The 12,121-nt window shown below is 50.5% G+C and overlaps 1 protein-coding gene across 16 annotated transcripts in view; it reads left to right on the forward strand.

Annotated features, from left to right (window-relative positions):
• The window catches only part of PRP4K (pre-mRNA processing factor kinase PRP4K), a 632,535-nt gene that overhangs the window by 250,276 nt on the left and 370,138 nt on the right, over positions 1–12,121 (forward strand). For all 16 annotated transcript variants that reach the window (XR_014962111.1, XR_014962103.1, XR_014962108.1 and 13 more), the window contains exon 8: positions 3,199–3,289. Coding sequence is in view for 1 of the 16 variants with exons in the window: in XM_085607184.1 (XP_085463310.1) it covers positions 3,199–3,289 (91 nt within the window). In the remaining 15 variants the exon portion in view is untranslated. The remainder of the gene's footprint in view (positions 1–3,198; positions 3,290–12,121) is intronic.

Below are 12,121 nucleotides of genomic sequence, written 5' to 3' on the forward strand. Positions count from 1 at the left end.
GTTGACTGTGGTTTAAGGTAAGCCGCGAGCACTTTGTTCCCCGTGCTCCCCTTCGACCTTACCAGTGCCCCTCCGGTGTTCACCGAGGTGATGGCAGGGGTTGCAGCTCATCTGCGAAGGTTAGGGGTGTCAGTCATCCCCTACTTCGACGACTGGCTGTTGAAGGCGTCCTTGCCCCAGGCAGTTATCTCCCACCTTCATACTACGGTGAACCTCCTGCATTTGCTGGGGTTCTCTATTAACGTGTCAAAGTCACACCTGACTCCTTCTCAGACGCTCCCTTTCCTCAGCTGTTCTGGACACACAGCAGTTTCGGGATTATCCTCCCGAGCAGCGAGTCCAGGATATTGAGGTTATGATTCTGATATTTCAGCCTCTATCCTGGATTTCGGTGAGGCTGATTCTGGGGCTGTTGGGCCTCATGGCCTCCTGCATCCTGCTAGTAAAACATGCCAGGTGGCGTATGCGGGCTCTGCAGCGGGACCTGAAGTTCCAATGGTCACCGCATCGCGGAAATCTCACCGACATGGTCCAGATCTCAGAAGGAACTGCAAGAGATCTGCAGTGGGGGTTGACGAACCACGATTGGGTCAGTGGCAGACCCCTCTTCCTTCCCATACCAGATCTAACAGTCATGACCAATGCATCACTTTTGGGATGGGGCGGCTATCTGTGAGAGGCGGAGATCAGGGGACACTCCACGGGGCTCCACATCAACTTGTTGGAGCTTCGAGCTATTCAGTTGGCATTGAAAGCATTTCTTCCCTCTGTCAAGGGGAAGCTAGTGCAGGTGTTCACGGACAACACCACTACCATGTAGTACTGCAACAAGCAGGGCGGGGTTGGGGTCGTGGACCCTTTGTCGCGAGGTCATGCGTCTCTGGGACTTGGCTAGAACAGCAGGGCATAACCCTGGTGGTTCAACACCTGGTTCTCTGAGCGCCAGGGCGGACAAACTCAGCCGTCGACGCCTAGCGGATCACGAGTGGTGTCTCCAGTCGGAGGTGGCACAAGGTCTCTTTCAGCAGTAGGTAGAACCTTGGTTAGATTTATTCGCCTCTGAAGAGAACGCGCAGTGTCAGCAGGACTGTGCGCCGTAGTTTTCTAAGGCGGCTATCGGTCTGCCAATGCTTTTTGACGCTAGTGGAGCTCAGGCATGTTGTATGCCTTTCTGCCCATGCTACTCCTGCCCAGGCCTCTGAAGATGATCAGGAGCGACCGGGCCCAAGTCGTCCTTGTGGCTCTGGACTGGGCAAGGAGAGTCGGGTACCCAGAGCTTCTGAAAATGAGCATCGATCGTCCGATCAGCTGCCCTTTCGGGAGGATCTCTTGGTGCGGCATCAGGGGAGGGTTCTCTACCCGGACCTGTCAACTCCGCGCCACCATGTGTGGAGTTTGAGCGGCGACAGTTGATCACTTTTGACCTTCCTCCTGCAGTCTGTAACATTATTCTGGCAACCAGGCGGCCCTCCACTAAGATGAGATATGCCTGCAGTTGGCAGATATTTGTATTATACAGTACAGAAAGGTCTATTGACCCTCTTTCTGCTTCTCTCTTTCTACGTCTCATTCTGACCCTTGCCCAGCAGGCCTCTGCTTTGGGGAACTCTCAAGGGTTACCTTTCTGCGCTGTCTGCTCTTTTGCGGCTGCCAGACCACCCTCTCTCTCTTCAAATCTCACATTGTACATAGGTTTCTAAAAGGGCTGGCTCACCTATTTCCACCTACGCCCTTTCTTATGCCACAGTGGGACCTTAATTTGGGTGTTCACCTACTTGATGTGCTCTCCATTTGAGCCTTACCACAATTGTCCCCTCCGACTGTTGAACATCAAAACAACCTTCTTGGTGGCAATTACATCTGTTGCAGGCTTTAAATTGTTCGCCTCCTTATCTTATGTCCTTTTCGGACAAGGTGGTGCTTCGCACGTGGGCATCTTGCTTACCAAAGGTTGTGACCCCCTTTCCATCTGGGTCAGTCCTTCATGTTTCTCACCTTCTTTGCTCCCCTGCATACTTCAAAGGTTGAGGAGCATCTCCACCGGCTGGACCCAAAAAGACCGTTGTCATTCTACCTTGACTGCATAAAAGAGTTCCGGGTGGATGACCAACTCCTTGTGAGGTACGTGGGAGCAAAGAAGGAAGGGGCTGTGCAGAAAAGGACCATCTCTCGCTGAGTCGTTCTCTGCATCAAGATCTGCTATGCCTTGGCAAAGAAGCAGCCCCTGAGGAATATTAAGGGCCCATTCCACCAGGGGAAAGGCTACGACTACGGCCTTGGCTCGGGTGTCCCAGTCCAAGACATCTGTCCGGCGGGCAACGTGGGCATCTTTGCACACGTTTGCCAAGCATTACTGCCGGGACAATCAGATTCGCAATGACGGGCATTTTTCCTGTTCAATCCTGCAGGACTTCCTATTATAGGATATGAGTCCGCAACCCACCACTGGGATGGTATGGCTTGGGTATCTAACTCAAAGGTAAGGAATCTGCAGCTAAAGTCTCTATCAGATGAACAAGTTACTTACCTTCGGTATCGCATTATGTAGTAGAGACTATCTAGCTGCAGATTCCTTACAGCCCCACCCATGCCTCCCCGCTAGGCGGACTTAAATTGTAAGGCTACGGTTACTCCCCTTTCAGGGCCCTAGTTGTGTACATGACTACATCGGTTACTTCGTGGCTCTGCACTTCTGTCATGGCATGGAAAAGTACTGACGTCCACGTGCCTGGGTGGCACCTATTTAGGCACCGCGACGTCGTAACAGAAGCGAACGACGGCACGCAATGCCGAATGGAGCCACTCGACGTCGTACGCAAGGGTCATTGCTCAGCAAAATTTTCCTGATCCAGCCTAACACCTGGGAAATTCAAAGGTAAGGAATCTGCAGCTGGATAGTCTCTACCAGATAATACGTTACCGAAGATAAGTAACTTGTTCATTAATACATGGTTCTGTCTTCCAGCAGAGAACAACTTGTGCTTTACATGAAGGACGCTTTCTTTCTCCAAATTCCTAAGCTAGGCTCAGATTCAAAATGTAGATTATTTTCTCGACTTCTACTTGTGTTTGTTCTTAAGTGACTTTGACCCCGCCTCCCCTCAGGTGTTATGATGCAGTGCCTGAGGACTCAGAATTCTGTATGTGACTATATTCAATAAATGAAAATTAAACACCTAATATGTTTATTTTTCTCAGAGTGCTCGATTCAGAGCTGCTGGTATTGGAAAAGACTTCAAAGAAAACCCCAACCTCCGAGATAACTGGACTGATGCTGAAGGCTACTATCGTAAGCATTTTTCATTGTTCTATTTATAATTCTATATTAGGTTAAGAACTGGAACTTTTGAGAATGTATTGGGTCTGCACATTAACTGGACAGAAATCAGACTCTTCCTCTTGGGGGTATTGAGCGGGCTACAAAGAAGTAGAAATCCAAATTAGGTGTTAGGTGGAAGCCAGATTACCTCAAATACCTTGAGATTTAATTGCTGCACATAGAGAAGAGGTTTATTCCCAGCATGGGCAGTTGCCTATGGCTTAAGCATTCTTTGATCTTTTGGAATTCATTGCCGTTATCAGAATTATGTTGGTGTAGGTAAGTGCCCCTTTTTGATATGGTCACACCCACTTTTTGCCTGAAATCTGATGAAATTTTGACTGAAGTTCACTGGTTTCCTGCTAACCAGGTCCCCAGTACCAATGCTCTTTCCCTAAAACAAAGTAACTATGCAATTATTCCCCATTTGCCTAGGCCTTTAGCACCCCTGTAAGTGCCTAGTTAATGGTACCCTTGGTACCTAGGAATCTTCACTAAAGAGGGTCCCTAAGGGCTGCAACATGTATTGTTCCGCCCTTTGGGACCCACCAACAAACCTATGCAGACTGCCACTGCAGTCCGCATGAAATGGTGCAGACAAATGTGAAAACACGACACAGCACACACCCTGTGTGCCATGCCTACAGACACTGCATGCATTATATGTAAGTCACCCCTAAAGCTGGCCTTATAGCCCTAAGGCAGGGTGTATTATATTACATGCAAAGACATATCTCCATGAGCAGATATGGGTTTGTGGTGTCTAGGTCAATTGCTAGATAGTACAAGTGAACAGGGAATCCATCTTAAGTATATGTACTGGGCACTGGTCATTACGCGTTCCCCCAGTTACTTGATCGCTTCACTGAAACCTATGGTGTTGGTATCAAACACCTTGTCTTAATAAATCCATACTGATGCCAGTAATGCATTTATTAAGATATGCACTCAGAGGGCACCGTAGAGGTGCCCCCCGAAAACCTATCAGCCTATGAGTATGCTGGTCCGACTGGTATCATCCAGCAAGCCTCCACAAACGAGTTTTTGGTAAGCTCCCATGCTCTGAGGATGGCTATTGAATCTGCATACAAAGGCTAGAGGTTTCAAAACCTCTGCCATCTTTGACATGCAACCCTGCGTCCCCCAGACCTGAAAGATGGCATCCCCTGTCCTGAGGCCCATTTGGCACCAGGACAGGCGGGAAATTGCCATGTAAGGAAGTGGGGTGCACTACCAGGCCAGTCACACCCCGAAGGTGAGCTGCCTGATATGCTTCACCAAAGAAGGGTTCCACCATTTTGATTTTGGTGGAATTAGGGATTCTAGGACAGGGTTGTGCCCACTCCCCACAGGGAGTGGCCATATCAGAGATGTAATTACCCCAAGCAGGCCTAAAAAAAATCATTAAAAATGTTACTCGACTTGCAGGTCTAGTGACTTGAATAATCAACTCGACCTAATTATAATGCTCTTGACCCATAAATTGGTTTCAAATTATGTGATCCTGGGCACATATTTTAATTCACTGAGCAACCATTTTCTTCTTTATCACTTATAAGAGCACCCTCAAATACGCAAGTTCAGCATATCTGCTGTACAAAAAAACACTTTTTTTTTATTTAATAGACTAAACTTTTGATGCATATAGAATGCCAATCTAGCCACATATAAGATACCCTTGACTGCTGACTTGCCTCTTAGTTCATTGTGAGAAAGTGCCTTTTTCGACATGGCTAGCCCCCACTTTGTGCCTGGAAAATGATATGGTTTGATTGTAGTGCACAGGGTTCCTGCCAACCAGGTCCCCTGTGCCAGTGCTTCTTCACTATAAACTGTTTTGCAATTGGCCATTTAGGCCCCCTGTAAGCCCCTAGTAAATGGTACTTGGGTACCTATGGCATTGGGACTGAAGAAGTTCTCCAAGGAACCCCTCACCTAGGTGATGCAGACTGCCACTGCAGCATGCATGGCCTGGTGCAGACAAAATCACAAAGTCGACATGGCTCACTAGCACTGCCTCAGATATAGATAATTCACCACTCTAGCAGGCCCTAATTCAGGGTGTGCTATATCACAGCTGTGAGCAAATCAGCATGAGCAGATATGCCCCTTGAATATAAGGTTCTGTTCTTTAATGTTGTAAGTGCAGGGAAGCCATAGAGAGTACATTATCTGGAAACTCGACAACTTGAGTTTCACAGCACCATGATGGCTTCACTGAACACAGGAGTGTTTGATACCAAACTACTGCTCTCCATAAACCCACACTGATGCCAATGTGGGATTTTTTGAAGCATGTTACTTAGAGGGCACCTCAGATTAGCTCCCTGAAATCCTGCCAACCTTAGTGTGGTCACAGACTGACTGTAGGCAGCTTGCCAACACCAGACATGTTTTTGGACCCCTGGGTCAAGAGTCTCTGCTCTCTGGGACCAGAAACAATGCACATCCTGGGCAGAGGTGTCACATCTCCTACCTCAGGATGGACACATTGCTCGAGAGGGAATCTTCAATGGCCAGCCAAGTTTGTAATGCGACCCCAGCCTCTGTTACTACAGTGGATGGCAGCCCCTGGTTTACAACCCCACTTTGGCCGGGAAAACTAGCGGGAACACCTAGACGAATAGGTGTGCCCACCTCTGCCAACTCCACCTATAAGGTGGGGAGACGAGGTGAAGCACATCTATCAGTCCCCGCTATTTTGAGGATGGGGAGACCCCTCCAATAAGGGCTTGGACTATGCCCTCTTCCACAGGTGGGCGGCATAATTGAGGATGTAGTCAACACAGGTAAGGTGCCCATTGGCCCTACCTGCTACTCCCTTAACACGCCCCTAAAATGACTATTTAGGTGTGTTAGACCTGTCAGCCCTTTGGGTGGTCCCTCCTCATCATTATTTATTCTGATGGATACATCTGCCAGTGGATTCCTCACCTTGTGAATATCCACTGCGCCAGCAACATTCGGAAACTTTTGTAGCAGTCCACGCCGATGGGGTCGAAGATGACGTCACAGAAGCACGGCTCCGCTCGCGACTCCGCTGACGTCACCGGCTCCATAAGAAGACCTCCTCGGCGTGATGACGTCAGTTCCCTTTTTTCCGCGCCGACGACGCCAACGGATTTCGGGAATCGTTACTGGTAGCTTTACCTGTTACTTTGTGTTTATTCCGAAGTTTCTCTGTCTTTCTTCGAGAATGTCGGCAAGGAAGTCTGGTTTCAAGCCATGCCGTGAATGTGGCAAACACATGTCCATCACTGACCCGCATGACGACTGCGTTTGGTGTTTGTCATCGGACCACGATGTTGAAGGATGTTCGTGTTGCAGGAAAATGAGCTCGAAGGCTCTTAAGGAAAGAGAGGCAAAGCTCTTTATCGCCCGGATGAAGAAAAAGGAGAAAAGAGGTAGAAGAAGATCCAGGTCGAGGTCGAGGTCGGCTTCCAAGTCGACTTCGGGACATGCTTCAAAGGGCAAGAAGCATAAGAAGAAGAGGAGGCATTCGTCTCATCATAAGGCCTCGACGTCGAAGTCTAAATCACCTGCTCGGCGTCGAAGGGAGTCAGTGTCTCCTTCTCCTGTCCCGGCGTCACCTCTTGCTCCTTCTCCTGTGTCTTCTCCGGCTCCGGCTGATTGCTTCTCCAGATCCTGCAGGTCCTTCGGCTCCGTCTCCGGCCCAGGATGAGGATGATCAGGCTCCGGGTGAGTCTGTGACGCCGCAAGTTCCACCGTCGACCCCTCGCATTATCTCAATGCGATGTATGGGGTGTTCTCACGGGCCATGTATTCCTCTGGTGCACCTATGGGTCCGATGGGTCCGATGGCTTTTAATCTGGGAGTGCCGCAGGTTTATCCTCAAGCACCGTTTATGCCTTTCTTCCCAGCGACGCCGTCTTGGCAGATGCCGGCGCCGAGAACATCGACGCCGCTTCCCTCTTCCCCGGCGCCGACTCGACCTCGTTCGACGCCGGCTGCTCCAGCTGATCCGCGTTCGACGCCTCTGCCGGCGCCGTCGGATTAGATCACGGCGCCACCGACGCCGCAGGTGCGGATCCGTTCCAGAAGGGAGGCGCAGAGAGTGCTGGAGGAGAGGCGCTATCTTATGGATGAGGCTGAAGAGGGGGAATTGGTCGAATCCGATGAGGTGTTTGACGAGTTGAAGGAGGCAAGTGGGTTGGATTTGTCTCCGGAGTGGGAGATCACTCCTCCATCGGATGAACCTTCTAAAGACGCAGCACCTTATCATGCTGTAATCAGAAAGGCAGCAGAGTTGTTGGACCTTCAATTGCCATCTGTTGAGTTCAAGTCCAGTATCTTGACTGAGGTGTTGCACTCTCCAACTGCGGTGTCAGAGCCGCTGTTGCCTTTTAATGAAGCAATATTGGAGCCTGTGTTGGATGTGTGGCGCAAGCCTTTTTCGGCTCCTGCGGTGTCCAAGGTGGTTGCAAGGAGATATAGGGTGGCTCCAGGGGATCCTGAGTTTTTGTCATCACACCCTTCACCTGAAAGCCTGGTTGTTCAGGCTGCTTGTTCTGGACGTTCAAAAGGTGCGTTTCCTCAAGTCCCAGGGGACAGAGAGGCCAAGAAGGTAGACCAATCGGCCAAGAAGGTCTTTTCATCAGCCAGTATGGCATTAAAATCTTCCTCAGCCCCTCCCACCACTGCAAAACAGCCCTAGATTCGACATTCCGGATCATGTTGGTCCTGTGGGGGGCCGGCTTACCCATTTTCTGCAAGATTGGGAATCTGTAACTACAGATCTCTGGGTTCTGGATCTTGTAGAAAATGGGTACGCCCTTCCCTTTCGGGAATTCCCTCCAAATTACCCTCCTTGCCAGGGTGCTTGCTCGGAGGACCACCGTCTTCTCCTGCAGGAAGAAGTCCTGAAGTTGTTTCAGAAAGGTGCGATAGAGGTGGTTCCGGAGCAGGAGAGGGGTCAGGGATGCTACTCCCGGTATTTTCTGATCCCGAAGAAGGACGGCAGATTGCGTCCGATATTAGACCTCAGAATCCTGAACTTTTACCTGAAACAGGAAAAGTTCAAGATGCTCACCCTTGCGCAGGTTCTTCAGGCGCTGAATCAGGAGGACTGGATGGTGTCGCTCGACTTGCAGGATGCGTATTTTCACATCCCTATTCTGAAGTCGCACAGGAAGTATCTCCGGTTTACGGTAGGGTCGCATCATTATCAGTTTGCGGTCCTCCCGTTTGGTCTTACTTCGGCACCTCGAGTCTTCACAAAGGTAATGGCAGTGGTGGCAGCCCATCTCAGAAGATCGGGAATTTCGGTTTTCCCTTATTTGGACGACTGGCTGATCAAGGCGGAGTCGTCGGAGAAGGTGCTGCGTCATCTGCAGGTTACAACTCAGCTGTTGTACAAATTGGGTTTTTCGATCAATGTGCCCAAATCTCACCTGGTGCCCTCTCAGCGCAACCTGTTCATAGGTGCGGTACTGGACACTACTGTGTGTCGGGCATTCCCTCCTCCTCAAAGGATTCTCGACATACAGGAAATGATTCCTTTGTTTTACAACGGAGCGGTTGTTCCAGTTCTGAAGGTCCTTCGCCTGCTCGGTCTGTTCGCTTCTTGCATACTGTTGGTCAACCATGCACGCTGGTACATGAGGGCGCTCCAGTGGTGCCTCCGCAAGCAGTGGTATCAGCACAAAGGGGATCTCAGGGAGTCTGTGAGGATCTCCAGAGAAGCTGCAGCGGATCTATCTTGGTGGAGCGTGGAGGGCAATCTGTCTCAAGGAAAGCCCTTTCATCTTCCTCCATCGGTGGCCACAGTGATAACGGATGCATCCACCTTAGGGTGGGGTGCGCATCTGGGGGATCTGGAGATCAAGGGTCTTTGGTCTCCAGAGGAAAGGTTGCTTCACATCAACCTTCTGGAATTGCGGGCGATACGCTTGGCGCTCAAGGCCTTCCTCCCTTCCCTTCGCGGTCGGTCTGTTCAAGTCCTGACGGACAACACGGCCGCGATGTGGTATATAAACAAACCGGGAGGAGTGGGGTCTCTTTGTCCATGCAGAGAGGCCCTGCGTCTATGGTCCTGGGCTCAGGACCATCAGATTTGTCTGATGGCAAATCATCTGGCCGGAGTTCTGAACGTGCGTGCGGACAGTCTCAGTCGGCAGTTCTCCGCCGACCACGAGTGGAGGCTTCATCCAGAGGTAGTTCGTCATGTCTTCCGGACGTGGGGGATTCCTCGGGTGGACCTATTCGCCACTCACGAGAACGCGCACTGCCTGTCATTCTGCAGTCTCCAGTATCCGATGCAGGGGGCGTTGGGGGACGCGTTTCAGATGGATTGGAGTTCGCAGCTCCTTTACGCGTTTCCTCCCATACCCTTGATTCCTCGGGTTCTGAGGAAGATTCGCCAAGACCGGGCCCAAGTCATATTGATCGCCCCGGATTGGCCAAGAAGGGTGTGGTATACAGATCTTCTCCACCTCTCCTCGTGCCCTCCGCTCCGTCTCCCTCTGAGGGCAGACCTCCTCTCGCAGTCGGAGGGGCAGGTTCTACACCCCCACCTCCAGAGCTTACACCTTCATGCCTGGAGATTGAACGGGGCAACCTGAATTCTTTTTCTCTCCCGCCGGATGTGGTGGACGTTATTTTATCGGCCAGGCGACACTCCACCAAATCCATATACTCCTATAGATGGTCTAAATTCGTTCTCTGGTGTGGAGAGAGGTCAATTGATCCCTTGAAGGCTCGTTTGTCTAACATTCTGCAGTTTGCCCTTTCTCTTGCTCAGCAAGGCTTTGCTGTGGCCACAGTTAAAGGATATTTATCGGCTCTGTCGGCTTTTCTATGCCTGCCGGATCAGCCGTCGTTGTTTAAATCACCTATTGTACTTAGGTTTCTTAAAGGCCTCACGAATAAATTTCCTCCTACTCCCTTTATTGTGCCTCAATGGGACTTAAACCTTGTACTGACTTATCTTATGGGTTCTCCTTTCGAGCCCTTACATAAGTGTCCCTTGAGACTGTTGTCTTTTAAGACGGTTTTCCTCGTTGCTATCACCTCGGCAAGGAGGGTAAGTGAGCTTCAAGCTCTTAGTTCAAAACCCCCATTCTTGACTGTGCATGCTGAACGAATGGTTCTCCGGACCAGGGCTGCGTTTTTGCCTAAGGTGGTAACTCCCTTCCATCTGGGGCAGTCCATTACCCTTCCTACCTTTTATCCTCCCCCTCACCCTTCCAAGGAGGAGGAGAGACTTCACCGCTTGGACCCTAAGAGGGCGGTGAGCTTTTACCTGGACAGGACTAAGGACTACAGGATTGATGACCAGCTCTTTGTGGGCTTTGCTGGCTGCAGAAAGGGTCGTGCGGTGCACAAGCGCACCCTTTCAAGATGGATTGTGCTATGCATCAAGATCTGCTACTCCCTAGCTGGTAAGGAGCCTCCGGAGGGTTTAAGAGCTCATTCCACTAGAGCAAAGTCTTCTACCTCTGCTTTGTCTAGGGGTGTTCCTGTGGAGGACATTTGTAGGGCGGCAACTTGGGCCTCCCTTCACACCTTTGCAAAACATTATTGTTTAGACTCTGAGGTGAGGAGGGACGGACATTTTGCCCGTTCCGTCCTTCAGGATTTTCTGGTATAGGGGGATGGACACCCTCCTCCGGGAGTGGGGACTGCTGTGGAATCTATTCACAAGGTGAGGAATCCACTGGCAGATGTATCCATCAGAAGAACAAGTTACTTACCTTCGGTAACGCTTTTTCTGGTGGATACAGTATCTGCCTGTGGATTCCTCACTGACCCACCCGCCTCCCCGTTGTCCATCCTTCTATACCAGTGACTCTATGACGGTAATTCTATTGATGAATGTATTTATGACTGTCAAGGACATTGGGTTATTTCTAGTGCTTTGATGTTTCTTCTCCACACTGTGTGTGTTGATATGCATATTGTGTACTGTGTATGCTGTTTATGTACATATTGCTGTCAGTCCGTCCGTGTGCCTCGAAGGCACGGAAAAAAGGGGCGGAACTGACGTCATCACGCCGAGGAGGTCTTCTTATGGAGCCGGTGACGTCAGCGGAGTCGCGAGCGGAGCCGTGCTTCTGTGACGTCATCTTCGACCCCATCGGCGTGGACTGCTACAAAAGTTTCCGAATGTTGCTGGCGCAGGGGATATTCACAAGGTGAGGAATCCACAGGCAGATACTGTATCCACCAGAAAAAGCGTTACCGAAGGTAAGTAACTTGTTCTTTTGTCCCACTTTTGCCTCAAACCCTGTTAGTATTTTTCCTTTTTGGGAACCACCAGACTTTTTAGTGTTGATGCAGGGTCAGGGAGCCATTTTCCCTACCCCTGGAACTTCTGTCTGAGGGCCTGAAACACAAAATGGTGGCCACCCATTGTCACCTGAGACATAGCTGGAACCTACTAGTACCTTCCAGAACATTCTACAACCCTGTGACAGTGTGAGGCAGGTTTAGAATGTTGGGAAGCCAGCTCAGAGTTGGCAGTTGGAGTAGGCAGTTGGCACCTGACTGGTGAAGGGAGAGCAGCACAACACTGAAGGAGGAAGGAGTGAGGCAGCAGGGGTGGAAACTTGTGCCTGGAGTGGGGTCCAGAAACCCACCCTTGATACTAGTCCCTACTGACTGAGCCCAGCCTGGAGCCCTGTGTGGGATAAAGTCAAGAAGAACCAACTCAAGGACCTGAACAGCCGGAACAGGCCTTGGAAGTAAAGAACAGCAAGTTCCTGACCTGTCTATTGGTATCTTCCTGGAGTCCGACGCCGAGAAGCCTAGAGACCTGGGGCCGGAGGTGAAGAAGCGGCGCTG

The sequence above is a fragment of the Triturus cristatus genome, chromosome 5_2 (genome assembly GCF_964204655.1).
Source record: "Triturus cristatus chromosome 5_2, aTriCri1.1, whole genome shotgun sequence".
NCBI lineage: Eukaryota > Metazoa > Chordata > Amphibia > Caudata > Salamandridae > Triturus > Triturus cristatus.